This window comes from Lepidochelys olivacea (assembly GCF_965140295.1).
Source record: "Lepidochelys olivacea isolate rLepOli2 genome assembly, chromosome: 8".
Lineage (NCBI taxonomy): Eukaryota > Metazoa > Chordata > Testudines > Cheloniidae > Lepidochelys > Lepidochelys olivacea.
The window spans coordinates 35,188,306-35,213,251 of NC_140418.1; the positions used below are offsets into that span (position 1 = coordinate 35,188,306).

At 39.0% G+C, this 24,946-nt stretch overlaps 1 protein-coding gene across 3 annotated transcripts in view; it reads left to right on the plus strand.

Annotated features, from left to right (window-relative positions):
* Nucleotides 1-24,946, plus strand: part of MATR3 (matrin 3) — a 44,474-nt gene that overhangs the window by 16,147 nt on the left and 3,381 nt on the right. For all 3 annotated transcript variants that reach the window (XM_084636237.1, XM_084636238.1, XM_084636239.1), the window contains 11 exons: nucleotides 3,477-3,538; nucleotides 4,204-4,245; nucleotides 7,342-7,442; nucleotides 9,303-9,355; nucleotides 11,881-12,006; nucleotides 12,657-12,782; nucleotides 13,421-13,591; nucleotides 15,929-16,060; nucleotides 19,427-19,470; nucleotides 19,564-19,954; nucleotides 23,670-24,063. In XM_084636237.1, coding sequence (XP_084492363.1) covers nucleotides 3,477-3,538; nucleotides 4,204-4,245; nucleotides 7,342-7,442; nucleotides 9,303-9,355; nucleotides 11,881-12,006; nucleotides 12,657-12,782; nucleotides 13,421-13,591; nucleotides 15,929-16,060; nucleotides 19,427-19,470; nucleotides 19,564-19,954; nucleotides 23,670-24,063 — 1,642 coding nt within the window. Of the gene's footprint in view, nucleotides 1-3,476; nucleotides 3,539-4,203; nucleotides 4,246-7,341; nucleotides 7,443-9,302; nucleotides 9,356-11,880; nucleotides 12,007-12,656; nucleotides 12,783-13,420; nucleotides 13,592-15,928; nucleotides 16,061-19,426; nucleotides 19,471-19,563; nucleotides 19,955-23,669; nucleotides 24,064-24,946 lie in introns of those variants that run through there.

Here is a 24,946-nt window from a genome sequence, read left to right on the forward strand (position 1 = left end):
ATATATTACTAGTTGTTCCTTTAACTTTGTGTATAAATATTCATTGATGATTGATAGCTTGTTCTAACATCTACTTGTGAAAAGAAACACTGCCCAAATTGTCTGATTACGAACTTTATCAGTTTTGACCCCTTACATCACAGAACAGGATTTAGGAAAATGTTAACTCTCCCCGTAAAATAAAACAGACCCATTGTGGTAGACGGAAGAGCATGAGTGGGTTAACTTGAAAGTAAAACATTCAAGAGACATGGGTTTCTAAAAGTAATAGCTAAGACTCTCTAATAAATATATGTCTAAAGTTAGGCTCCTAAATAAGCTTGGCCTGATTTTTTTTTTTTCTAAAGTCATGAGCAATGCCATTGACTTCAGTGGGAGCTGAGGGTACTTAAGAGTTTAATTTCAGACATGCACCTAGACCAATGTCTGTATGTAAATATGCCCTGAAAATTCAGAATTGGAAAACTTGGATCCTGAAGCAACCTGAGTAATATTTTAAGGAGTCTAGAACCCTTTTAATAGAATGTGGTAAAACTATTAAAGAAAAAAACTAACTAGGCAAGCTAACTTCACCTTAGTTTTAAAAAAAAAACTTCACTTGTAAAAATTAATTTGTAAATGTATGTATAGGATGGGTTTTCAAAAGAACCTGAGGGAATTTGAAATTCAGTGTGGAATTGGGTGCCCAACTTCTTTATATGTTAAAATCCCAGCCAGGTTATAGAGAGGATATTTAATTTAGTTTGTCACTTTTAAAGAAAAACTTGTAAGCCAACTTCATATACACATTTACTTCTAGCCGAGCCAGCCTTGGAAACTTTTCAAATTAAAAGTGCATTGTAAACTCCAAAGTTTACATTTTCCTATTGTTTAGGGGATGCCTGTTTGTATTAAATGACTTAAATCTGTTTGCACCACCTTTTAAAAGCTTTAAATGATCTTCCTTTTCCAAATTTGGCCTCCTTTTATTTTTAAGTAATGAATGTTTGGTATATAGTGGAATAAACTGACGCTTGTTCACATGTTTGTGCGTTAGAATCATTGATCTACAAGTTCACAATTGCAGAGCCAACAGTGGGAGCTCAGATCTTGTGAATCCTGCACCAAGTGGTGTCCTCCTTTTTAAAAACAAACAACCAACCTCTGACAGAGTGAGTGATCAGGGTTTCATCCTGCTCTCTGATGTGTTTTGTATATCTTAAAAAAAAAAAAAAAAAAATCAGCCCTACCAAATTTACTGTCCATTTTGGTCAGTTTCACGGTCACAGGATTTAAAAAATCATAAATTTCATGATTTCAGCTACTTAAATCTGAAATTTCATGGTGTTGTAATCATAGGTGTCCTGACACACAAAGGATTTGGGGGGGGGGGTCACAGTGTTATTGTAGGGGGTGTCATGGTACTGCTACCCTTCTTACTTCTGTGCTGCTGCTGGTGGCGGTGCTGCCTTGAGAGCAGGGCAGCTGGAGAATGGCAGCTGCTGGTTTGAGGCCCAGATCTGAAGGCAGAGCCGCTGCCAGCAGCAGCACAGAAGTAAGGGTGGCATGGTATGGTATTGCCACTCTTCTGCACTGCTGCTGGCGGGGCGCTGCCTTCAGAGCTGGGCACCCAGCCAACAGTCGCCACTCTCTAGCCCCCCACGTCTGAAGGCAACTCAGAAGTAAGGGTGACAATACTGCAACCCCCCTAAAATAACCTTGTGACCTCCTGCAACTCCCTTTTGGGTCAGGACTCCCAGTTTGAGAAACGCTGGTCTCGCCCGTAAAACCTATATAGCATAGGGTAAAAGAGCACACAAGACCAGATTTCATGGTCTGTGACGCATTTTTAATGGTTTTGAATTTGGCAGGGCCCTAATTATAACTTAGTGACAATGCTGCATGGGAGACTTGAATGATCATTCATTTTTTTTTGCTGCAAGGCCATTAAAACTCAGTTCTTGGAGGCAAGGCAGTACAATTAGCCTCAGATACTTCATTGCTTTACCCAGGAGGATGGTTATAACATCTTAAAAATGGAAACGTTGCCCATACGGAGTAAGATTTTTCTGGAGAACAGAGAGAGGCCATCAATGTGTGCAGAATTTAAGCTTGAAAATATAGTTGCACTATAACTAATTGCTCCAGTACTTCTGCTGATGATCATGGGTTTCTTTGACTGCAGCAGAGTGGAATTAATAAGGTTCTGGTCAGTTTCATTGCTACTTGTTTGGAACCCCTGATCAAGAGTGGAACTCAAAATCATGTCCGTTTCATTTTGCAGTTGCTTATGAAAGCTGCGAGAAACAGCAAGAGCAGGCACTGGACATCTTCATGAGGGAAGAGAACCAAAACTGGCCATTGGGGAAAGAATAGAGTAGCAGAGAGCTCCCTTTGATGGTTGGAAGACTGGAGAACAGTGTGGGGGGGAGGGGAGACTCAGTTCTTTCAGTAGTTGTAGTCATAGTTCAGATTTATCAGATATTTCTCAGAGGCTGATATGGAAAATTGAACCCCTAGATAGGATCTAGGAATAGCCTCCTTATAGAAATCCCAGCAACCTCCCTCTTCCCACAAACTGAAGTACTGGGTTTATCATCAGGTTGTTGCCTCTGCACCTGATAGATGTGAGACCCTTCTGCCCTTCCCCAGTACTTGTCTTTTGTATCTGACTCTGGCTAGTAGTTGTCTGGTAGATCTGTTAAAGCTTTGGAAAATATGGTTTTTTACTTGATAAACTAAGTCCTGTTTTAATGACCTAAGCAAATGGAGATTCTACCACTTGGCTTTTGGAGTCTTTCCCACATTCTAGGGGTTCTTTTCATTAAACTTTTTCTGATGTTTAACCTAAATATTATTTTGCCTAATTTAATTCCATTAGTCCTAATTATCATCCTAAACAAGTCCCTCCTCTCTTTGGTGTCTGTATCATTCAAATACTTGTACATTTCTATTTTTCCCTAACGTCGTCTGGCCGAGCTATGCACTTTCAGTTCTTTTAATCTTTCCTTATATGTCAGTCCCTCTAACCCCTTAATGATTTTTGTTGTTGTTTTCTGAGTTCCTTACAATTTTTCGTCTTCTGGGTTTTGTGCTACTGAATGCAGTATTTGTAAGTATGTTAGTCTTTGAAGGTCTGAGGTGTAAAGCAGAGGGGTTAGGAAAAAATCTCAAGGCTATGAAAGGAAAACCTTGGGCTCCCTGCAGGCATACTCTAGCAAATTTTCTCATGATGAGCTTTGGATATCTGAAGCCAGAATCAAGCCCTTAGATTCCAGAGGACATTTTCCATCGGACACTTTGTCAGGTTATAACAGTTTTAAGGTAGGTCAAAATTCATTGTATCTTTAAAGCACTACAAACAGACTTCGGCATCTATGCACAAATATTTGTTAAATACCTCTGCATAGAAGAGTAGGTACATAGCTGGGCAGAGGGAATGTTTTGTTACAAAATATTTGATCCTATGTTAATTGTAACTGTTTACTTTACTGCAGGAGTGGAACCACCATATCAATGGAGCAACCCACAGTCGACGTTGTCAGCTTCTTCTTGAAATGTATGAGTTTGAAATACCTTAAGCATTCTTGTGGCATGAGGGCATGTAGACTTCAACAGCTGTTAACTATATTTTACAGAGCAGGTTTAAATAATTTGCCTGGTGTGCACTGAGAAGACCATACGTTAAACTTGTTTTAGCCATTCCCCTTAAGCATCTACAGGCCAAAAAGTAATCAAATTTGCTGGAGAAAGGCAATTTAGACTACTAAGTCCTTACAATTTACATATGTTAGACAGTGCCAGCTGCAGGTATTCAATGTTTGTAACTTCTTGCAATATTCCCTAGTTGTGCTTGTAGTGCAAACTTCCAAGAGGTTCTCCTTTCAGTCTGTTCTACATAGTGAAGACTCAAACCTCTCCTGTTTGTAATACTACAGATTATTGCTAGATATTTGATATTTAAGTACAATACACTTTCTAGTCTGGAAACCCCCCCCCCCCCCCACACCTAATCTCCTAATTAGCATTAAAGTGCTTATGGCTGTTACAAATTGCATTTGTTTTATGGCTGCCAATCATGCTATCCAAATTATTCCTGTACAATGTGTTCATGTTTTCTTGCTTCCTGTGAAAAATGTGAATTTGCAGTAGTTTTGTGTAGATACTGTCCTTTGCAATCCCAATTTTATATCTTTCTTATAAATGACCTTTTTTTATTTAAAGATATCCAGAGTGGAATCCTGATAGTGATTCTGGACATGGAATGTAAGTAAAACATGAACAATGCAAAATATAAGTTACTTTTATATTGGAAGTACATAATGCAATGAAATGATTGTAATTAAAACTTGGCATTTTTTTTCAACTTTGTCAAATATTGGAAATACTAAAATCATTCAGTGTGTCAGAACAAAGGGGCTCGGTTTCCTATCTCGCAGTGTAGGATAGAGTGCAGGGTTTTGGTTTTTTAAAGTTTTATCCTATCTGGATACTTGTCCAAATTTCCTTACGGGTGGACTGCTCTTTATACCAGCTGAAAAGCAGCACTGATTCAGCTGAGTTGGCTTTCCTTGTGTAATTATATCTAGGAAACAGACATTTTCTGGAGTGTAGCTGTTTAAATCAGATTGAGGCTTTGTAAAATCTGAATTTTTTTGCTATTGCAACTTTAGATAAAAATTTATAATGAACTATATTATAAATCCTGGCGGTAGCGGGAGAGAACGAAATGCCACTACTAAAAATATTGGAAAATGAAAGCCGTGATTCCAACTTCAACAAGACTCCTCTTGCTTATAATTAAGTATAGTCTTAATTGCTTTTATGGGAATCTAAAGATTGCTTTTAGGGTTTGTTTTAAATCTCACCTGTGGGAGCCTAAATGACTTAGGAGCACTGAAGACTAAATCCTGCACCACTGTCATAGGTGCGAGTTTTGCCATTGACTTCAGTGGGACCAGGATCAGGTCATTGACTTGTGGAAGTTCAGTGTATGGAAAGGTGATGCTGATTCCAAATAGAGCATGGGCTTTTTGCTGATCAATTTTGAGTTTGTGAAGTTTACAGTGAGGGTGTTAATGAGGCTCTAGACTTTTTTCTTTTCCAGCAAATAGGAACTTTTTAAGTTTGAAACTTTAGTAGAATTTCAGATTTTACGTAATTTTTTTAATGATTAGAAAATTAGATATAAATGGCCACTTTAGCAACTTAAGACACTAAAAAGGGGAAGAAAGTAAACAACTAGCAGCATATAACTTAAAAATCACTTTTTTACACTTATTTGATTTATAAAAATAATCCTGATTTTTATCTGCTTTGATGTCTGTTTCCTTCACTCCTTCATGTTTGCTCTAGGGGAGTTTGTGCAGAGAATAGGGAATAATAAATTGCAGAATGAAAACTTGAAATAATTCATTATTAAATAGCTTTACATGGTGATCAAATAATATTTATTTAACTAACTAACCATTTGCGTAAAATAACTAAAGAAATCCATTGTTTAGGAAAGTATCTGCCTTTAAAGTACATTACACTAAAACTGAAATCTTAGCTATAAAATTGCCATATTTTGAGAAGTAATCCTGCCATAAAACCTATGGGATAAAAATGGTTAATAAATCCTTTGATACCTAGGAATCCAAATCTCAAATTTGGAGTTCAGTGTCAGATCATGACTTCAGTAAATGATCACAGATGTGGAGCATGGGAAGAATATGATCAATTTCTGTCTTGGAAATTTCACTGTCCCAAAATGATTAGGTTGAAGCTGGACAAACTTTTTTTTAATAAAGCACAAACTACTTTTTTCTAAGGAGTAGGCAGACTTGCTAAAACTTTATGATCAGACTTCTAAGGCAAATGCCGGGCACCTGAAAACTTCTGTGTGAGAAGATTTTCAGGGTTGCTCTTTTGATCAGGCAATGTTAAGACTTTTTTTGTTTTCAGTAATCTTTTCCCCTAGACATACAAATATGTAGAATTTAGGGTGCTCACACTGCAGTGGTGTATATATTATATTGTGTTTGTAATCTTCCAATCATGAATACTGTAGCTATTAGCTGCTAAAATAGCATAATTCTTACAAATTTCCCCTTAATTCTTAGTTAAACTACTAGTACAAGTAATTCATCTTTAAACTGTATACAACTTGATACAATAAAGATGCAGAAGTACATTTTAATTATTACTGTGGTAATTTTATATTTAGCTGTAATAATATTAATAGTGTAGACATTACTGATTTATACAGTTTAGCCCATATAAGTGCCAGTAAAGCTTTTATACCACCACACATCCGATGATCTATCACAGCTATAAATGGACAACACATACCATTGGAAGAAGTAGAGTACTGGTTTTCGTGTGATGCAGCACTTGCTCACTATCCCTGGTACGTCCTAAGACAGGACTATTATTGAAGCATTATATGTAGGAAAGAACATCTTTAAAAATCCACTCTTTGGTTGTGTGGAGGAAGCTTTCCCAGATGCATAGAAGGGCCTTAAACCATTAACAGATTTAGGATTTTGTTTTAAAAAAATCTATTTTCTAGCCCTTATGGTTGCAAAAAGAATCTTCTTAATGTAAACAGGGTTTTTTCCCCCTGAGTTCTTCAGACACCAACTCACTAGAGGTGGTGGATACAGGTGAAGTTCCAAGACAGAGTCCAGTAACACCCTTGTTAGAAATCCCACCAACCTCCACCTTCTCAAAGCTTCTCAGCATGTGTTGTCCCTGGATTTCATTAGCAGATGGTGACCTTCATCTTTTGGTGACAGGTTTCAGAGTGGTAGCCATGTTAGTCTGTATCAGCAAAAAGAATGAGGAGTACTTGTGGCACCTTAGAGACTAACAAATTTATTTGAGCATAAGCTTTTGTGGGCTAAAGCCCACTTCATCAGATGCATACAGTGGAAAATACAGTAGGAAGAGATATACAGAGAACATGGGCAACCCCCATTTTTTCATGTTCTCTGTGTGTATATATATATCTGTCTTCCTACTGTATTTTCCACTGCATGCATCTAATGAAGTGGGCTTTAGCCCACGAAAGCTTATGCCCAGATAAATTTGTTAGTCTCTAAGGTGCCACAAGTACTTCTCGTTCTTTTTTCATCTTTTTGGGTCTGTCTCTTGCTTCAGGATTAGTTCTCTGGCTACTGGGAATTGGCTAAATTCTTCAAACTTTGTAGAAAAGCTTACTGTGAGTTTGGGAGGTTTCTAGAATTAGCTGTAATTTTCCTTTCTCTCAAGGATATGGTATCAAATGTATTTGAGATGTGGACACAACTTTTCTAGGGGCTCAGTGAAAAGTTTTTCTTTTAAAGGTTAATATGCTTTGTTTTGTATCTACATTTCTAGGGGTGATCGGTCTATGTTGCAGCAATCTACAAATCCTGCACCAGGAATTTTGGGGCCTCCACCACCTCCGTTTCATCTTGGACCGCCAATTGGGCCAAGAGGTAACATGAGTAAACAAATCTTTTTCAATACACTCCTCTCAAATTCCTGGTTATCTGAAATGTTGGGTTCTACTAAATGACGCGTGTAACTTTATGCAGGATGAGAGTCAAAACTTAGCTAAGGAAACTGAAGGATCTCACAGCAACATTAACATAGCCACAAGTTTTTATTTTGAATTTGTTTGAAGTTGTCACTGTCAGATTAAAAAACTCAAGAACTTTAAAAATAGTTAACTTTTCTTTTGTTACTAAAACCGTATATTGTTAAAACAAAACAAAAAAAAAACCCCTACCTTTCATTTATACTGTTTACTTTTCCACTTCAAGTAATGTGAATCATTAAAGTAGATGAGACAATCTAGCTTTCTGGGTGTCATTCTCTAGAGTCTAGCATCATGTTAGTGCATATCTGTCTTGCAAACGCTGCAGAAAAATGTTTTAAAGAGAACTAATGTTTTCATTAGTTTCTTTTCATTCATACTTAGAAATTTCATAAGCCGAAATTTTGACTTAACTAACTGCTTAACAGACTTACTTTAATTTATTCCTTAATATATGCAGTATGGTAGAATCAGTGTTGCTGTAGGGTCATAATTCTGAGGTTTGCATCCAAAATCTCAACCAAAACATTACATTAATTTTTTTTTTTTTTGCACTTTTTAATAAAAACGTTTCAGCTCATTTACGTATAAATAAATATGGGAGACTTTTCAGTATAGCAGTTCTGTTAAATTCCAGTTGGGTTATTGGGGTCAATGCATACCTTAAGTGACTTCAGCAGTGTGCTCTGGATCAATATCTAAAAGCAGTAGTTCTCAATCTTTTTGGGATCAGGACCCATTTGTAAACCTTGATGGCCTGTTGTGACCCAGACACTCCCCAACATGCCCCCAGACCCAGTGTAGGCCTCCTCCCCAGCTAGGGGTCTATCGGGGGCTTGGCACTAAGATTCCATATTCTCCAGCCAGATGTGAAAACCTGGGTACTCCCCACCAGCAATTGGGGCTGGGGGAGGAAGCAAGCTGAGACAGCCCCCCATGGCTCCCTGGGAAGGCAGAGGGTAAGGGATGGGAGGATTTTAGGGCCCTGGGGATAAAGTGGGGAGGCTTGGGGAAGGAACTGGGCTGCATTGGGGAAGAGTCTGGGGACTAGGACAGGTGGGATGACAAAACGGATAGCTTGGTTGTTTGGGAGGGGTACATTTGAAAGACCTGGGCTGGGGAGTGGGACACAGGGTATGGAAAGTGAGGTGTGTCCTGGCTTCTGGGCAGGGGGTACATTTGTGGGGGCAGGGGAGAGGGGTGGCGGTGCTTAATAGAGAATGTGAAACCAACAGCTTTCTTCCCATTTCTGTTCTGCAGAGTGTGCTGGGCTCAGCTCCCTGCACTGGGCATTGTGACTTCCAGGGTTGCTGAGCCACTCAGGTTTGGCCCAGGTGGCATTGTGACCTGATGCATACGGTTGCAGTGCCACTTGCTCCAATTTGGCCGTGCTCAGGCCAGCCCCAGGTCATGATAGAGAGGCAGCTGGGCCAAACCTGAATAGTACTGTGGCTCTGTGCACAGGTTGCAACACCCAGAGCAGGGAGCTGAATCAGCCCTCTGGGCCACTGACACATTCTGGCGACCCCAATTTTGGGTCACAAGCCATGGATTTTGCTTCTTAAGGTTTACTGTAAAATATTACATGTGGATTTGATTTTTTTATACATTTACAGTAATTTGAAATGTTTGACAAATAACTTCACGTTATGGCATTACAAGTGATCTTTAACTTGTTACATTTTTAAAAGATGAAATGTCAACAGTAACCATAACGCATTTAAGTGTTGCTTATATACTTTTAATTTCTAATATAAAGGGGCTGGAAATGGAAACATGCCAGGACCACGACATATGCAGAAAGACAGAATGGTTAGTATTAAATTATTATTCTAACAATCAGCTTTACAAAACAGTAATATCCAGCTACACTGCTATGAAGCTTGCCCATTTTAATATATTTGACAGGAGGGAATTAGATGTCTTTGGGAGGTAGAATTATTTTTATTTGTATGATGGTCCTATTGTGCTGGGTGCTGTGTACACAAATAGGCAACCCCTACCCCAAAGAGCTTACAGTCTAAATGGATGGTAGGGGAAGTAGAGGACCGGAAAGGTGACTTACAGATCATGCAGCACGTCAGTAGCGCAGCGAGGAATAGAGCCCAGGTTTCTGACTCCCAGTCCAGTTTGGCCAGTGGACCCAAACTTCCTTTATAGAATCTTTCATATCTAGCTCACTTGAGTACAGTGATAGTGACAGTGATTACGGTTGTGATTTGCTGGCTGTTGTAAAATGGATTGGTACTCAGTCCACATACCAAACAGTCATACGGACCTCATTGCTGTTGGTACCAAGTGGAAATCTTGTTTGTAGTCTTAGCAAAGAGGTCAAGAATTGAAGAAACCTGGAGACAAACACAGCCTTTGAGGTAATCTCTCAAGGTTGATATTGAGACACCGCTTGCATTTCCCTTAGCCATATTATGCCTGATCGTGACTAACCATAAAACCTTGAAAAAACAGGTTTATAACTCCTTTGTAAGAGAGGTTCCTCACGCTATACTGTTGTTTTACAACAAAGACGAGAGAGTTTGAATGTTGACCATCACTTCTCAGCCCTTTGGGTAGTTACATACCTTGGTGAGAGGCACCTGAGAAACAGAAGAGGGAAGAAATAAGACAAACCTGACCAAAACATTCAAAAGTCTTTTTTCCAAATTCCTTGAAGCTTCAAGCATTGCATTTGAGTGGTGTAGTCTAGAACATAAGTCAGTTTTAGGTTGAGATGCAGCGAGGGACATGGTCATCTATACATTAGAATGTTGTTCTCCTTTGTTTGAGCTTTTTTGGTCTGACTGTTTGTACATCACATAATGCTTACACAAATGCACTAATTTTTCGGGTTTTATTTTTTTTTAAATCACCATTAAAGCAGATGCAAACTGATGTAAGAAACTGAAATTGTTTCTGTGCTGCTGGTGCTGTACATCTCAATTTTCAGTGACAGTCATTACTGTTATGCTCAAAAGTTCATTTTAATTTAAAATCTCATTTGCACAGGGGATAATAATCTTGCATGTGCTTCAAGGAATGTCAAACTTACTTTTTTGGTGGAGGGGGTGCAAAATATCTTTAAAATGTATCAGGGTAGATTTATTGTTATTCAAAGTTGTATTGGATGTTGAAGCAAACATCTTAGTCCAATATACAAATCTTTTTTTAAAAAGGTAAGAATATATTTAATGTATACTCTTTTGGATTAAAATTACAAAGTCTATCAGTCATCATGTTTCACCACCTACTATGATCATTGTCACGATCCACCAAGTGAATGGGCACCACACTGTTAAATGGACCCAAACTTTCTATCCCATGTGGGTCTGGGCTGTGTCCAGACACTGTTTCTAGATCTGGCTTCTCAAGTACATTTTTAGGATGCAGGTTCCCTGTCTGGTCCCTTTCCCTGGGATAAAGGACTCCACAGTCCAGCTGCCCTAGGCCTTGAAGCTATTACTGAGACCTCCCAAGCCTCTCCAGCTGTTTTGCATGTTCTCCCAGAATTCAGCCGAGCTGTGGGGTCTCTGGTTTACAGTTTAACCCTTGGGGAACATGTGATAGTTAAAGCAAGGAATACAGGCTTTGCAGGGAACTTCTTAAACCCATGCCCTTTACTCTTTGGCACACTAGAGCTTATAAATCTAAGGCAAAACAAAAAACGCCAGAACACAATCTCGTTCTGAGTCCTCACCATTCTGGAGAGTCCCTGGGGGATGGCAAAATCCCTCCTGCCCCCAGTCCTCCACCTGTTGTCTTTTTCTGGGGATGTAATTACTCCCTCGCTTAGAGAGCATGTCACCTTTAAAGTAGTCTGTGACACCTTTGTTCTTCTGCTCAGGATTTTCCTTGCTCTGACCCCCGGTGAGATTGCTGGGGCAGAGAGTCTTTAAAAGTAAATGTTAGTAGCAGCACAGTTCTTCTATTCAATTTTGAAGGCTGTATTTCAGCTTCTCAGGCAGTCGGTTCCTGCTACAAAATAGCTGTTCCAATCCACACTGAAGGGCTACAGTGTTAAATGCAATTCATAAACCAGAAAGAAATTCATAAATTGACATTGACTTATCCCCAGATTGTCACAGTCATCATCTTGGATCAGAATAAACTTCTTCTTTGGTGTACAGAATTGACTTATGTACCCTTGGAATTCCCTGTCTTGCCCTGATGCATTTAGTTATGGCTGGAGCGAGGACATTGGTAAAATGGTTCTTATTTTCCTTGGTAATTTTAGGTCAAATTTGGGGGCTGAAATCCTTTGATAATGTCTTTGTTAGTTGACATTCTATTTCATTTCATGCTACTGGTAAACTTTACTAGTTAGTTCTTTCTGCTTTTATCAGGAAACAAGCAGAGTTGTTCACATTATGGATTTTCAAAGAGGGAAAAACTTGAGGTACCAATTGCTGCAGCTTGTTGAGCCATTTGGAATAATTACAAATCATCTGATTCTAAACAAAATTAATGAGGTAAGTTTATTTAAATCTTTTGGTGGCATAATTAGTTCTGGGTAACATTTCACTGGTATCGGTGAACACCAGACAACTTTACAGCATTTGTGAAAGTGAGCACTCTTAGTTTACAAAGCCACTTATGTTACAAATCCTTGTTAGTTATTTAGATTGAAATTTTTTGCTTGTTCTCAGACCAGATGAGTTCTTGGAATTCTCCATGTTCCCTGGAATATACTGTGTATCATCTTATCATAGGAGGGGAACACTAAGGGGAAGGAGGGTTAATGTCTTGTCTTTTTTCCCCCTTGGCACGCAGAAATCAAATACACTGAGAGTATTCTGCAACATTATATTTAACTTGTATTTAAGTTTATAACTGATTGTTTAAAGTTATATTAACACTAATTTGTCCTGAGCATATTTGGTGTACACCTAAGTAATATGCTATATACAATTTATACCTAATTGCATAAGGGTATATATCTGTGGGGCCAGTTAATGCTACTGTAAAAAGCTTTTACTTTTGCGTTTCCTGACTGCACTTTTTTAAAAGTGCATCTTCTTTTGCCAGAGAGGCACTCAACAGCACAAGCTCTTAGACAAAGTATTCACTCCTAAAAGAGTATTACTGAAATAAATGCAGAAATAAATTTTTACAATTTCAGGCATTTATTGAAATGTCCACTACTGAAGATGCCCAGGCTGCAGTGGAATATTATATGACAACACCAGCTCTAGTATTTGGCAAGCCAGTAAGAGTGCACTTGTCCCATAAGTATAAAAGAATAAAGGTAAATTCAATTTTGCATTTTAAAATCTTATTTTTAATCAATATAATATATTCAGTGTTATGACATCTTAATGTTTAGTTTTTGCATTAATTTGTTTTTAGCTATGTTTACGGGTAAGATTGTCATGGATATTTTTAGTGAACGTTACAAACTGGTCATGAGCAATAAAGAAGAATTCATGTAAGCCTGTGACCTGTCCCTGACTTTTACTAAAAATATCCATGATAAATTGGGAAGGGACTGGGCAGTTGTTGGGTGGCTGGGAAGTCTGGGGCCCCCACCACCCATGGGGGCTTAGGGGACAGGGAGACCCTGGAGCTCTCCCCAGCAGCAGAGAGGAGCTGCGGGGGTCCCCCAGACCCTGCAGCAGGGGTACCTCAACTCCCTGCCCCCCGTGGAAGGCGGCAGGACCTTGCAGCTCCCAGCCACCGGGGCTGCAGTCACAGAGGTCTTCGGAGGTCACAGATTCCGTCTCTTCTGCGACCTCCATGACAAAATTGGTGCCTTATATTTCAGTTGTAATGCATATAATAAAATTAGGAACTTAATCTTTAATATCAATGTTTGTTTGTTTGTTATATAAATGTCAGATTTTATGTAGTATTTATTTTTAAGGTTTCACAAACTCTTAATTTTAGAAACCAGAGGGGAAGCCTGACCAAAAAACTGAGCCACCAAAACCAGAACCTGGTCGCGTGATTCACCTCAGTAATTTACCTCATTCAGGATATTCTGACAATGCCGTAATCAAACTAGCTGAGCCATATGGAAAAATAAAGAATTACATACTGATGAGAATGAAAAGCCAGGTAATTCACCCTAGACACTTACATAACTGAGTTGATTCATGCATAATTAAGTGGAAAGTTGAATAGATCTGCCTGCAAGAAACCAGAGATTTTCAAGATTTTAAGTTGGGAACTTGATTAAATGGATTGTGAGAGCTCCAAAGTGGATACAGTCTGAATATCTCAAAAACTAGGTTGAAGTGTTGTTTTTGAAGTAGGGAGAAATGTTCAAGGCAGAATAAAATGTTTACATTTGATCTTGAAGATTGATACCTCTATTTTGCCATCTTTTTCTTTTCTGATTCAGTATGGATATGGAAACTACTGGAGAACATGGCAAAATATAGGAGTTGTTTCCCAGTAAACACGTCTAGTAGAAGAAGAGGAACTCATAAGCATCCTAGTCCTATGAAACTATGCAGTATTGGGTACAATATTTAATTAGCTCCTATATAGGTAAAAATCTGTGGGATCATTGCATTGATTAAAAACATTATCAAAAGCCAATCATAAGCTTCTTATGGGCAGTCTAACAAATAATTACATAGCAACAATAAAAAGCCCTTCGTTTTACTCCCTCACTCCTTCTAAAGATACTGCAGTTACCCTTGGGTTTGATTTCACAAATCTGCTTGAAAATTGCATAGTAAGCATGTATGGTAGATTAGAACATTTTCTTAATTAAATGGGTGCAAGCAAGCATGAACATGCATGTGTGCATGCACAGCAAATTGTGAGCAATTGCTTCAAGGTACTTATCAGCTCTGATGGTAAATGTTGTTGTCTTCACAAGCTAACTAGCTCTGGAGGGTTTTTTTAAGGCAGTTAGATGCCAAAATACATTAACACATTTCATTTTCACTGTGCAAATTTAAAGAAGTTAAAGATCCAACAGCAATGTTAGCTGCTTATTACAAATATACTTTTTTCTGTCCCTGTTTTTCTGGCTAAGTATGTAGCTTGATGTATTACTGTTTAGTTTTTTAATTTATTAAAATGTCCCATCTCAAGACACAAGCACAAAAACAAAACTGCAAAAATTTTTATATAACACCATCCACAAACAAAAGTGTAACTCAATAACATAAAAACATACTTCCATCAACAAGCAAGAGACTCTGTAAGCAGATCAGCCTTGCACCAGGGTCACCACACTGGCTTTGGGGTAAAAAAGTAAATCAAATTCCAGAGTTGAGAGTTTTCCATTGAAAGCACCTTCTGAGGAGCCCCCCAGACTTCTAAATTTAACAGCTGTTACGTTGAGTGCTTGAGCAGATTGATTGTGAAGGAGAGGTGGTTTTCTTGGATGAGTACCCAAATCAGAGGACATTTTAGTTCCCTTAAAGAGAACTTTATATTTCCAATAGCACCTTGAATTGCAGCTAGAGTTCTCTGTTGGAACACTTGTGATATAAAGATCCTTCTGCTGATACTGCTAAGTGAAGGGAAATAAGTTTGAGTCAACTTCTAGTGTAGCAGTGTGCCATGTATTACATTAATCCGCTGAGGAAGTGAAAGAACCATGGATGCCTGTCAGAAGGTCCACAGCCAAGAGAAGTCAAAAACCTTACGGGCTACTCAGTGCTCTTCTGGGGATTCAGAAGCCTCTTAAAATGTTGCAAATGTTTTGGGCAAAGTTGGGTACCCCCTCACTAATGGGGACAAGTACCAAATCTACTTTATTCTCTAGTTGCTTTCCCCAGCCAGATAGAATCTGGTTTGAGCCATAACCAGATCACCCTCATCTCAGCTGCGTGTTAAAATTGCATAGATCCTACCCACTCAGAGTTTAATGCAAAAGCTATACCCTTTGTAAACTGATGACACTTGAGCCAAAACTGTCTTACTGTCTTCCCCAGCAAATTTATCCATGTTAAACAGAATAGATCCATCCACCATAGAGCTCTTGTGGGAGAGCAACTGTCTAACACTTCATTCCAGAAATTGTGAATGGAATGAGTCTTGAGTAGGCCTTTCAGCCCTTTATTTAGCTTTAGCACAGAATACGGTTATTGACTTGAGGGTGTTTCCTGCTTACGAACTATCATTTAATTAGATTTCAAAGAAGGGATACATTGACACTGTCTTTAAGATTACTTTCAGATCAGCTGGGCTCCTGCCGTCTAATTTCAGAACTTCTTTGCAGTGAAAATATTGCTTACTGCAAAGACTGAGTGCATCTGTGCACCTGGTTTGTGTTGCGAGTATAACGTAAAACTGGGTTGATACTCATTTTGAAACATCAAGTAGTGAAATCAAAGTTGTAGGATTTAGCCATATTCTAGTTTAAAGAACTTTGTGTAATAGCATTGTTACATACACTTCCTATAGTTTTTATATGTATTCTAATTTTTTTAGGCTTTCATAGAGATGGAAACCAGAGAGGATGCTTTGGCTATGGTTGAGCATTGTTCAAACAAAGCACTTTGGTTCCAGGGTAGATGTGTGAAGGTGGACTTGTCTGAAAAATACAAGAAGCTGGTATTAAGGGTACGTACTGTTTTAAAATGAAAACTCTAAGTTGAGATGTTTTGTTGGCCGGGGTGGGGGTGGGCGAGGGGGAGAGAGAAAGTAAGTAACAATAATTACAGGACACCTATCAAGTTTGTTTATATAAGAATGTAGCCATTTGTAAACTAAATGTTTCCAGTTCATCCTTTCCCTTTAAGTGTAGTAGCTGTCCGTATTCAGTGTTCTGATGTAGCACATCATGAAAATGGTGTGCTTGCATCACTGGCAAAAACAAGAAACTTGGTTCCCCTGGTAGATTGTTTCTGTATAAGAATGGCTATACTGGGTCAGACCTATGGTCCATTTAGCCTGTCTTCCAACAGTGGCCAATGCCAGATGCTTCAGAGGGAATGAACAGAGCAATTATCATGTGATCCATCCCCTGTTATCCAGTCCCAGCATCTGGCAGTCAGAGGCTTATATCCATCAATGGCTATTAGCCACTATGGCTGTTTTCCGCATACTTATCTAATTTTTTTTTAACCCAGTTATATTTTTGGCCTTCACAACACCCTTTGGCAAATGAGTTCCACAGGTGAACTGTGCATTGTGTGAAGACTCCAAGTGACTAATTGCTACAGACAAATAAGGGATTCTGCTTGTTAAATTTCAGAGTAGCAGCAGTGTTAGTCTGTATCTGCAAAAAGAAAAGGAGTACTTGTGCATGCATCCGATGAAGTGAGCTGTAGCTCATGAAAGCTTATGCTCAAATAAATTTGTCAGCTCTAAGGTGCCACAAGTACTCCTTTTCTTTTTGCTTCTAAATGTTGTTTTTTTTTTAAAAAAAGGGTAGCAGAAGATGAATTAGTTGAATATGATGTCTCGTTACTCCTTTTCATGTCAGAATCCTATTCAAAATGTCCTCTTAACTATTTTTTCCTCAAAATGGTCCTCTAACTTTAAAACTATCTACTCTTCCACCTGTTCCTTCTACTTCATTCTTGATTTCCTTCCTTTGATTTCCACAGTTGGAAGTTGTATTCATTATGTTGTGCTCTAAATATCTCTTTAGTACATAGAAGATTTTATTTGGGGCTTTTTTTGCATTTTAAGATAGAGTATTGAAACTTACATTTTATATTATGTTGGATGCAAGACTAAGGGGATTAATACTAACTGCAGGTGGCTTAATTTCTCATGAGTTTTTGTTCATGAAAAGGATATTTGTATAGATTCTTAAGTAATATAAACCAACTTTGCAGTAGCAATTCTTATTATTCCCAAAAAGAGAGGGACTCTAATTGGCTTACAAAATAGTGGCCTTTTCGGGCAGTGGAGTGCTTAGATAGAATTCAAATGTGTGTGGGTGTTCTTTTTTTTTAACTAAGACTTTCTCCATCCGATTATAATTCTTAATATAGGAATATAAGAACTAGCACAAATCTTGATCTGAACCTTTAAATCTTGGGCTGATTGTGATAACTACCTTGCATACTCTTAGCAGGTTTTCTTTTTCTACCTGACTCCTTGCTAATTCTGTAGTACAAACTCAGCAGACCTTGCAGTCTCTATTGAAAGAGCCTCCCCCATGAGTCCTGGGCACACCTGATCCAAAGAGTGACAGATCTGAATAAAGGAGTGGGTGGCTGACACAACAGAAATGCAAAATTCTGCAGTGGGTAGTTTCAGCATTGGTAGTGGGCCTGGGAGGACATGTATAGACTTGCAGAAAAAAGGGTTGGTGAGTAGGTTTGGTTAAAGTCCACTTTTCAAGGACTGTTACTAGAAGCTTTAATACACAGGATTCTGTAAAACATATAGCAGCAAAGTCATCTAAGAAATTTGAATTGTGAAGTTCAAAAAATGACCCATATATAATATTTGGCCATGACCCATTAATTTTATAGGACAAAGCCATTGTAGTGATTAACACTTCATCTCTATAATCAATTCAGTTTGACATTTGGGTCAAGTGTTCGGTAACAGTTTTTTTGTTAAATTTGGAATTTGGTTATTTTTCCAAAACTCTTATACAGGAAGCACTGACAAATTTCTGAACATTTACATGACTAATATACGTTTAAATGTTGTCCTGGAAGTGCACCTATTCAAGAACACATTTGTATGCACTGAGCTTTTTTCAGTAAATGTAATTTAAGGCTGCAATGTGTAATTTAAAAAAAAATTCACATTAATTCCTAAAAGTTCTTAAAGTCTGCTCTGAATAGAGGATAGGATTAAATGAAACTCGTTCATCTAAATATCTTATTGGAGCTGTAAAAATCAGCTTGACAAGGCTTTTCCCCTTAATTTCTCTGATTGCATATCCTGCCTCTCTGTTTTGCAGATAGGGTACATGAAGAAGCGCCAAATCTTTCTTTCCATTATATTGCATGTGTGTATTTTGTGGGTGGAGGGAAGAATATAAACAGCTACTGGCTATACATGTGCAAGGGCTAATGCAGAGTTTTGAGGCACTGGATGGCAAGGATCAAGCTGTTCATAACTGAGCACTTCAAAATGAATAATTTGTGTAAAATCTGACTAATAGAGATGGTGGCTTTGTTTATCCGCACTGCACTGCACTTCCTGCGGTGTAATGGATTGTGCCAAGTTCATATAGGTAACCAATACAATAACAGATTTCCAGTGTTAATACCACATTCAAGTGTCAGTTTATAATTCTGGACTTCTACCTGCAGCTTTTAAAAGGAAAGACTTGATTGCACAGAAAGGCAGTTTTGAAAAAATAAGTTTTGGTATGTCTACACTGCAAAAAAAAAAACAACCAAAAAAAAAAAAAAAAAACCTCAGCCTCAACAGCGAGTCTGAGCATTACTGAGTTGAGTTCGCAGGACTCGTGCTACAAGGCTGTACACAGCAGTGTAGATGTTCCTGCTTGGGCTCTGAGACCCTCCCACTCACCATTTCAGAGCCTAAGTAGGAACTGCTATTTTTAGCTCCATAGCACAAGCCTAAGTCAGCTGACCCAGGCTCTGAAACTCACTGCCGTGGTTTTGGTTTTGGTTTGTTCGTTTTGGTTTGGTTTGTTGCAGTGCAGACGTATCCTTTAAAAGAAGGGGAAGAAAATAGACCAAAGGTGTGGACAGTGGGGAGGGAATGTTGCTCCTAAAAGGAAAGTAATATTGCAGTTCTTAAGCCTTTAAGCCATCTGTTTGGCAACTATTAGGACTACTTAATTAATATAACAGCACCTCTGGTGCTAGGGAGAGCCACCACTGGAGTGTTCTCCAGAATGTCTTGAAGAAAGGTGAAGACATCGAACATGGCCAGTGGAATTGAGCAGCCAAGGTGCAATTCATGCTCTGAATGAATCCTGTAACAACTGTGTGTTAATACATAATATACCTGCTATACCTTATGAAAGCTTTTTTTATTTTTTAGATTCCCAACAAAGGAGTTGAACTATTGAAAAAAGATAAAGCTAGGTAAAGTTGTCTTTAAATATAATTTATTAAAAATCCTGAATTGAAATAGTTAAACTAAAACATAATGAAGATAAATGTTTTTCTCCCCTACAGAAAGAGAACGTATTCTCCAGATAGTAAAGACTCTCCAAGTGATAAAAAATCTAAGACTGATGGAACTCAGAAAACTGAAAGCGGCAGTGCTGAAGATAAAGATAAAGAGGAGAAACAGGATGATGATGCTGAGAAATCAGCTGCAAAAGGCAGTGAACAGGCAGACCAAGAGGAACCTAGTTTACTTCTTGAATCTGAAGATGAGCTGCTAGTAGATGAGGAAGAAGCAGCAGCATTGCTAGAAAGTGGCAGCTCAGCAGGAGATGATGCTGATGTTGCTAATTTAGGTGATGTGGCTGCTGAAGAAAAAAAGGATACAGCAGATGACACTACCACAAAAACTGAAGGAAATGTTGGCGTGCCCCCAGCAGCAAAGAAAAAACTTAAAAAGGTAATCCGACGGCATGGTGTATGGATAGGGAGCAACCTTATCTGTTTAATTTGTGCTCCTCCACATAGTTCCAATTCTTTTGTGCAGGACTTTAAAACAAACACCCACTCCTACTTTTCTGGAAAGAAACAATTTGTGTTTGGCTTTTCTGTGAAGAAAATACAGTACCTCAAAGAATGTGATGCTGAGTTGAGATCAGGTATTCAAAGTAGGGTGGATAAAAATTTTTAAAAAAATTCTTATTTTAATACATTTTTCTTTTAAATCCATTTGGCATGATAACCTATATTAAGTTGTAAACATAGTATAATTAGAACTACAATTTTGTCTTGGGAAGGGTCACAGAAATTTTGAATTTGAATAAGGTCTGTGAAACTGAACAGCACTGCGACCTGGTATACAGGGTAGCAGTTCCAGTCAGGTTTGGCCCATCCGCCTCTCCATCTCCATTCACAGAAGAGTGGACAGGCCAAACCTGAGTGGTGCTGCAGCCACAGGTGCCAGGTTGCAGCAACCCAGAGTGAGGAGCGGGGCCAGCCCTGTGGGACAAGAGCAACCACTGGAGAGGGTGTGCAACGCAGGCTCGCTCTCCAAACCTGCCCACCTCTCCAGGTCTCATCTTTCAAAATTCCTTGACCTTTCTGTGACTTGTCTTCTCTCTTTCCCCTCCTCCCCACACCCCCATCTATACTATGACATTTACTAAAAAATTCCATGCCAGAATCGTAGCCTTAAATATAACCTATTAAAATAATATTATATAAAATTCCAAGCAGGCCATGTTTGCTGCCAAACTTTCAAAGTCAAACCACTGAACTGGTAGGAGTCACTGGCTAAGTGTTGGAACTAGAGTTTGAAGAGCTAAAACCAGTTTTTAAAAGTAGTAAACTCTTCTGCAGGTGCAGAGAGAATATTTTCTTCATTTCAGTTAAATGACTAGTTCAGTCAGAGTTGAGAAACAAGACTGAGAGTTGTAAAAGCAGGAAAGCTTGTTTTCCCATTTCCAATCTATGGAGAGAAAGAGAGATGTGAGGCTGAGATCTAGTCCTAAAAACTTGCAGGACATAGTGATTAGAAGCAATCCGTTTATCTCACTAACTATATAATACTACTTTTGTTTAGTAGATCAGTTAGTTTTAAATGTGCTTTGATTTTTTTCCTTGTTTCCAGTACAGTTAAGGCACTTTTATTTAACTAATAAACAAAAAATTTAATTGTTTTTGTGCAATTTTAATTGAAATATAGCTTGACAAAATCCCAAGTAAAATGAATCTAGTTCTATGGGGTTCTTGGGAGGTGGATGGGCGCAGGCCCACCCGTGGCTAAAGGACCCTTCCGCAGCCTGTGGGAAGGATCCACTGAGCCCGGGACTCAAATAATTATGGGGGACAACAGAAAAAAATAACACTGATAGCTGTGAAGGTGAAAGCGTCAAAAAAGGGAACCTGAAGGGGACACCGAGCAGAGAACCGCAGACAGCTCCCACTTCTTCTCGAAGGTGTCAAGGGAGCCAGCAGATGCTGCCCAGAGGAACTTTGCCTGGATGCGTGAACGGAGGGTGGATCAGAAATAGGCCTCACAGTCACAGAGAACCCCCTCAGCCAACATCCTCTCCCTGGTGGTGTAGATGGCCACTTTGGCCATTGCTAGGAGGAGGTTGACGAGGAGGCTCCACGACTTTGTGGTGCCATGGATAGGGTGTGCATATATGAGAAGGTGGGGGGAGAAATGCAGCCAGAAACATAACAGTAAGTCTAGGAGGAGCCAGAAAAGGGGCTGCAACCTGGCACACTCAAGGTAAACCTGTGCCAGGATCTCCCTCAGGCCGCAAAAGGGACAGGCATTGGGGATGGGGATGAACTGCGCTAGGTAAATGCCCATGCTCATGGCTCCGTGAAGGAGCCGCCAACCAAAATACCTGGCGGGCTGTGGGACTAAGGTGGGCTAGCCTATATCCCACCTTAGTCCCACAGCCCGCCAGGTATATTGGTTGGTGGCTCCTTCACGGAGCAATAGGTTCCACCACTTAGTATTGGGGCACAAGGATGAGGAAATGGAGAGTATGGAGCCATGAGCATGTACAGGTGTGCCTGTGGCGCGGTTCAAAAGCGAACCGGCTACAGGTCGTGCAGCCGGCTCACGGTGGGTGGGTGGGACGGCCGGGCAGAGGCTCATGAGGCAAGGGCCCTATAAAGAGATCCAGAGGGCCTGGGGTGTAGGGTGGGTGGGGAGCACCCTGCTACAGGACCCACTCAAGGTAAACCTGAGAGATGGACGACAAGGCTGCCGTAACCTCCTGAAGTACATGCTCAGGAGTTAAAAGGGTGGAGAGCACCATGCGCTGAGTGAGCGCAAAGGGGACCCACCCAGTCTCCCTGGTCGTTATCTAGGAGGTCTCAGATCCTGGTGACTCCTGCCAGGACCAACCTCTGGTGCACCGATAGGGACTCCACCACCTGCACATACTAATCATCTAGTAAATAGGAAACGCGTCAGTTACCATTTTCTAACAAAAAAAAAATAAAAATTAAGAATCTGAATAAATGTGTTAAGCTATATAATTGCTTAAGTAAATGTTTATAGATATAGCGTAGCTTCCTGGTTAGCAGAAAGTTCCAAATTATACCAACCAATGAGAAACAACCTTTCTTCAGGAAAATAACTAAAATACAAAACATGACTAAAATTGATTTGCATCAAGATTTCTTGCTTATCAGTTTAAATCATTATTAAAATCGCTTAAATTTAAAACTGTCCACCCTGATTTAGAGAACACTTTATCCTTTATTCGAACATGCTGTAACTTTTGGTTTCCCCACCTCATTTGCGTGGTGGCTTTCTGTGCCCCTGTTGACTGCTATCAGTATCTCAGTGGTACATTTTAGGAGATTGCTTCAACTCAGTGCTCCAGCATAGGAACAATTTTCTCTCCAGCTGCTTCATGAGTTTAGAAGGTTGTCTGTCTGCCCTTCGAGGGCAGACTTTAGTGACCATGCTAAAAATAAGGTTTATTAAGAATAGTGTGTTGGATATAAACAAAAGAAATAGTATGTATAACCTAGCTAGCTTGTAGCTTCAGTAAAAAGCTAGGTAGGTACATCTTGGATTATTTATAGTAAGGTAAGCCTTGCATTTCTAATCAGCACTTTATTCATTTCTCCCCTCAGACCTTTTCAGGTTTTTTAATTTGTACCTTCAGGTACCCTTGAAATTTAGGATCCAGTGGGAATGTCTTCCAGATTGTAAATATCTTTAAATTACTTTGTTGCAGAGAAACAAAAGATAAAATTTATTTTTTTAAAATTACCATTCTAAAATTGCAACTGTTTTTAATCTGAATAATTTATAAATTACTGCAGTGAAGGAATCAATGTAATCCAGTGAAGCAAGTGCAAAAAGCTGAAAACTAAAGGCCAGGTGGAAACCTGGCAAAATAAAATATTTTTCAAATGGAGGCTAAAATACTTCAAAATAAAATAAGTATTCTACAAATCAAGCAAAAAATAAGCAATTTGATATACCCATTCATGTGATTTGAACAGTGTTTCTGAAGAATATAGGTAGCTTTGGGGGCAGGAAATACAGGGTTCTTCCAAAAAAAAAAAAAAAGTTAAAAGGTTTTTTTTTCTTTTGTAACTTAAAAAATAAGAGAAATTATACTTTTATGCATGTAAATTAACAGTTGTAGACATGAAAAACCTTTGTCTCTCAACAGCGATATGTGGGTGGTTTCCCCCAGAGCATGGAAGGTTTTGTCACTCTAGATGAGGTTGGTGATGAAGAAGACTCAGATCATCAGAAACTGCGTAAATCGGGGATGGCAGTTAAATCTGCTGGGAAAAATGATGATAGTTTGGCTGAAATTAAGGTAGACAAGATGGAGGAACCAGAGCAGGAAAATGAGACCTTGGAAAATGGAACCAAAACTGAGGAGAATATGAAGATAGAAACTGTTGAAGTTTCTGACAACACAGCAACCCAGGATACGGAGAAAAATACAAATGAAAATACAGATGCACAGGATGAACAGGAAACAAAAAGCATCCAGGAGAAATCTGTTGTTCCAGACGAATATAGAATTGGACCGTATCAGCCAAATGTTCCTGTTGGTAAGAATTTTCCCATCTCTTTTCAAATGCTGCTTTTTTTGGGGGGGGGCTTTATGGTAACATTTTCATTTAATTAACTTTATTTTTTGCAGTGCACACTGGCTCTTAGGTCTGGTCTACACTATAGGCCTATTTCTGTATAACCGTATCGCTCAGGGGTGTAGTTATACCGGCCTAACCCCCAGTGTAGACAGCACTGTGTCAGCAGGTGAGCTGCTCTCACCGACATAGCTACCTCCTCTTCGGGGAGGTGGATTAACTACACCAATGGGAGAACTCTCCCCTTTCGGCATAAAGCATCATTAAAGCGCTACAGCAGTGCAGCTGCATTTTAAGTGTAGATTTGCCAGTAGACATTGAAGTAAGGTCAAAGATTGCCATTTCATTTTAGAACTTCACACTCTCTTTCTATGATCATCTCTGGTCCCTTTTACTCTTCCCATGCAGTCTTTGACAATGGCTTCTCTCCAGCCTGGAATTATGATGAAAGAGACCTATTATGACAGCACAAAATATCTTTCAGAAGTGATGAGTTACTTTAGATTGATATATGAAATCATGTATTTGTCATCATGACATGGGTAATGTGCAGTAGATATACTAGTATTGAAATTAACGCTATGTATTGTAACTAAAACCATTGCATACCTTTCTGAAAAGGGAACCAATAGAACTGCCATGTTTTAATCCAAAAACATGCTAAAGGCAAGTGTGTACATATTTAATTACAGATTCTGGTTTGAACACATAAAAACAAGGATATTTAAAGTAAAGCAGCTGTTCAGTGCAAATTGAGTTGTTACTGTAAGATTCACTTAGTGAGCAGTGTATTTGAGGTTTTAAAAATTACTCTAATTCATTCTATTAGTTACTTTATGGTCTT